General features: G+C 44.5%; 1 protein-coding gene across 1 annotated transcript; it reads left to right on the forward strand.

The window, feature by feature from the left end:
- The first annotated feature begins 371 nt into the window (after window positions 1–371).
- Window positions 372–3,382, forward strand: LOC104421609 (receptor-like protein kinase FERONIA). The gene has a single exon (XM_010033618.3). The coding sequence runs from the start codon at window positions 613–615 to the stop codon at window positions 3,175–3,177; it is 2,565 nt and encodes an 854-aa protein (XP_010031920.2). The 5' UTR covers window positions 372–612; the 3' UTR covers window positions 3,178–3,382.
- Window positions 3,383–4,391: the final 1,009 nt, after the last annotated feature.

Raw genomic sequence — 4,391 nt, forward strand, 5'->3', positions numbered from 1 at the left:
TATCGAGATGCGCTTGTAGCACCGCCATTAGATCTACCGAACTAGAATGCTTTTCTGTAGTCCATGGATGAGCACTAGCAGCCGCGCCACCGGCTCAACTTTAGCTCTAGAAAAATCAGCTTTCTTTCAACGATTTACCATGTTTCCTAAAGAGATTCGGGATGAGCAATGGCGCAGAAAAAGAAAGAAAAAGAATATCAAAAGAAAGGAACAAATCAGAAAATTCACAAAAATATTCAAAATCACGTTGTTTCAAATAAAAAAATTCAGTTTGTCCACGTTAGATAGTCATGCCACTTAAGATTTGACTAAGATTGTCAAAGATTAATGGACTGTATGTCAACATTTTCAAATGAAAATTAGCCGGAAAGAATACATTGAAATATCCAAAAAAAAGTTCCTATTGAAAGATTTAAAATTACATTGAAATTCGGTGATTCATGACTAAATTGGTAATTTTCCCAATCTTGTCTGGTCTTCCCTTCCCTTGCTCTTTCCCAGCTCTTTCCTAATTCCCAATGATTAAAACCGGTTCATCTTCAAGATTCAACTATCCATCTGAACTTCTATTGATCGATTCAATCTCGATCCTCTCAGACATCAAACAGTAAGATGAAGAACATGAAACCACTACCTCTTTTATTCCTCTTCATCTCTGTCCTGCTCGAAGTACTCACGGTCTTAGTCACCGGTAACAACATTGGTGTATACTCGCCGATTAATGATATCGCCGTCAACTGCGGCTCCTTCGGCAACTCCTCTATGTCTGAGCGGACTTGGATCGGAGACGCCGAGGATGGTTCGAACTACTCTCCAATTGATGAATCTCATTCTTCTATCATTGCAAGGGCAAGAGGTTCACCTTCCTCTGGCTACAACCTCATCATATACGAGACTGCTCGTCTCTCCCCCTCCGAATTCGTCTACACCTTCCACCTCACCGCCGGGCCCAAATTTGTTCTCCTCCACTTCTTCCCCTCGGATTACCTCAACTTCAGCCGTGCCGATTCATTCTTCTCGGTCAGGGCCAACGGCTACACTCTGCTCCGCAACTTCAGCGCTTCCCTCTTTTCCGATCATACCGGCTTCACGAGCTTCCACAAAGAGTTCTGCTTAACTGTCGGAGCTGACCAGATACTGAACGTTACGTTTGCTCCCACTCCTGGTAATTCAGATGCGTATGCTTTCGTGAATGGAATAGAAGTCATTTCCATGCCCGAAAGTCTCTACTACAACACCGTCATCGACTCAAACGAGGGAATCAAGTTGGCAGGTCAGGTGACGCCGTACACCTTCAGTACTGCTGATGCTCTCGAAGCGGTGAAGCGCTTGAACATGGGAGGACAGTTTATTGGCTCAGCTGGTGACACGGGAATGTACAGGACCTGGGACGCAGATGATGTCTATGTGACTAGTTCGAACATCGGAGCTTTACCTGTTAACACGACTATCCAACTCAATTACAGTGACCAAGTGCCAAATTATACGGCTCCAGATAGCGTATACCGAACGGCAAGGACTATGGGAACGGACAAAAGAATCAATCTGAGCTACAACCTCACGTGGTCCGTCGAGGTGGATACGAACTTCTACTACTTGGTCCGGTTACACTTTTGCGAATTCCAGATAGAGATAAATAAGCCCTTAGATAGGGTTTTCGAGATTTTCATAGATTCACAACTGGTCGAGGGTCATGCGGATGTCATTAGTTGGAGCGGGAAGGGCATGCCCGTCTATAGAGATTATGCGGTAGCCCTATATCACGGCCAAAAGAAAAGAACCAACCTCTCGGTCGCGATGGGCGCGCTTCCAGATGGTTCTACTCTTTACTCTGATAGCATCTTGAATGGCCTCGAGATATTCAAGATCAACGATCCAGACCGGAATCTCGCAGGGCTGAACCCAGATCTAGTCACAGATAAACAGCCAGTGCCTCCGCCGAAAAGCAAAGCGTCATCGAACCTCGGCAAAGCAACAAAGATTGCCATCGTTGCTGGCGTAGCTTCGGGCTTCACCGTGCTCTCTCTCCTGGCTTTCTTCATTTACTGGCGACAAAACAGAGGGAAGGATTCGGCCTTGAACGATGGCACCTCATGGTGGGGCCCGGTTTCTAATGCGACAACCAGGTCGACGACAACCCAGGTGTCGTCCCTGCCATCAGATCTGTGCCGCCACTTCTCGCTGGCCGAGATCAGAGCGGCCACGAACAACTTCGACGAGGTTTTTATTATTGGTGTGGGTGGGTTTGGCAACGTGTACAAGGGCTATGTTGACGGGGGCACCACCCAAGTGGCGATCAAGCGGCTGAACCCGCGGTCGCAGCAGGGCCTCCACGAGTTCATGACCGAGATCGAGATGCTCTCGCAGCTTCGGCACCTCCACCTGGTCTCTCTGATCGGGTTCTGCAACGACGCGGGAGAGATGATATTGGTGTATGACTACATGGCGCGCGGGACTTTACGTGACCATCTCTACAACACCGATAATCCCCCCCTCCCCTGGAAGCAGCGCCTCCAGATCTGCACGGCAGCCGCGCGTGGGCTGCAATACCTCCACACCGGTGCCAAGCACACCATCATACACCGCGACATGAAGACAACCAACATCCTACTCGACGACGAGTGGGTTGCCAAGGTGTCTGACTTTGGGCTCTCGAGGTTCGGGCCCGCAAGTGTGTCCAGGACGCACGTCAGCACTATCGTGAAGGGCACCTTCGGGTACCTAGACCCGGAGTACTGTAAGCGCCAGCAGCTGACTGACAAGTCCGACGTCTATTCCTTCGGTGTGGTGCTATTCGAGGTGCTGTGTGCAAGGCCCGTCGTGAACCGAACGGCCCCGAAGGAGAAGATCAACCTGGTCGCATGGGCTCAGAGTTGCTGCAAGAGCGAGGCCGTCGAGGAGATCCTGGACCCGCACTTGAGGGGGGCAATCGCCCCCGAGTGTCTCGACAGGTTCTGCGAGATTGCCATGAGCTGCTTGCAGGAAGAGGGGCCCAAGCGGCCATCCATGAATGACATTGTGTGGGGCCTCGAGTTCGCACTACAGCTGCAGGTAAGCGCAGAGCAGGAGGTGATGGACCATGTGGGTGCGTCCGTGCACGATGCCGATGACAACGACGATGACGCGGTTCCGATTGGAGGCAATTCGATGAGCCGCAGCGATGAGGTGTTCATGTAACAGCCAAAAATTTCCCATATTCGATAATAATATTTAGGATTAATTTTCATAATTTGATCATTAGAATACCGAGGCAGTATAATTAAGTTGATAGAATTCGATGTGTATGTTAGTGGTGTCGAATTGTCAATTCACTGCCAAATATTGCCAAAGTTTGGCATGTTTCGATTTTATATTTAAAGATATTTGAATTTTAAATTTATTATATTGAGATTGTCCCAATATTTATATCCTTTATTTATGATTTAGTGGAAAATGTTCTGAGACTCGTGAATGTTCAAGACGAAAAGATTTTCAAATTATTAGTTGTTTATAATGAAATTATTTTCAAAATCAAATGTTCATAACAAAAATAGATTTCCCAAATCTCTATCTTATGAGCCACTCCTCTTTTCTTTACTAAATATTTTCAAGCTTTATTTTGAAACATTGAACTTCCAAGTTTTGATATCATTCATGACATCATCAATTTTAACTTTGTTCCATTAATGCAATTGGTGAACCACACCTTTACTTGGCCAAATGAGAAAGGCTCATCTTCATTCTTATCAAAATATCTTCTAGTATTCAAATTTTATTGGACCATTTATATCCTAGCTAGCTTCATAGGGACATTTGAAGTTCATGCATTGGGACACTTGCTTTTTAATTAAAGTTTAAATTTTCTTTAACCTTGATTTAATTATTACTCCTTCCTGATAACTATCGAGGACTCTTTGAAAAAAATTATTTTGCCTTGATTACGTGAGCAAAAACGCTACCAAGTTTTCATTTTTTAAAAGGAGAGGTTTCTTTTTGTCAACTTCAACCACCATACTGACTCTTTCCGTGCTTTCATTTTTAAGAACCTACAACACTCGAATTAATCGAAATTTCTATTTCAATCTTTAGAGTTTGAAATAGGTAAATTGTCATGACCTCCCAAAGCGGGTGAAACCACTTAAGGGTTTGGCTAATGAATTATCACTCGAGCTATCCAAAACCCATATTAATTCGCGACTTAGAATTCATGTTCTTAACATGCAAATCATTTTCGATGTGGAGTCGCCACTAATCAATTTACAGTAGGTTGAAATATCGAAAGAAATATTTTATTCCTACGAACCAAATATTATGAATACAACAATTTGGTTACGCTAAATTTTTTTAATGTCATTTTAGTACCGTTCTTTTTAATTAAATTCTATAATACCCCTTTAATAAAGTTCTTTTCA

The sequence above is a fragment of the Eucalyptus grandis genome, chromosome 10, assembly GCF_016545825.1.
Source record: "Eucalyptus grandis isolate ANBG69807.140 chromosome 10, ASM1654582v1, whole genome shotgun sequence".
NCBI lineage: Eukaryota > Viridiplantae > Streptophyta > Magnoliopsida > Myrtales > Myrtaceae > Eucalyptus > Eucalyptus grandis.

What these genes read in the sequence shown, in the direction of transcription:
- LOC104421609 (XM_010033618.3), top strand. Translation starts at nt 613, where the DNA reads ATGAAGAACATGAAACCACTACCTCTTTTATTCCTCTTCATCTCTGTC.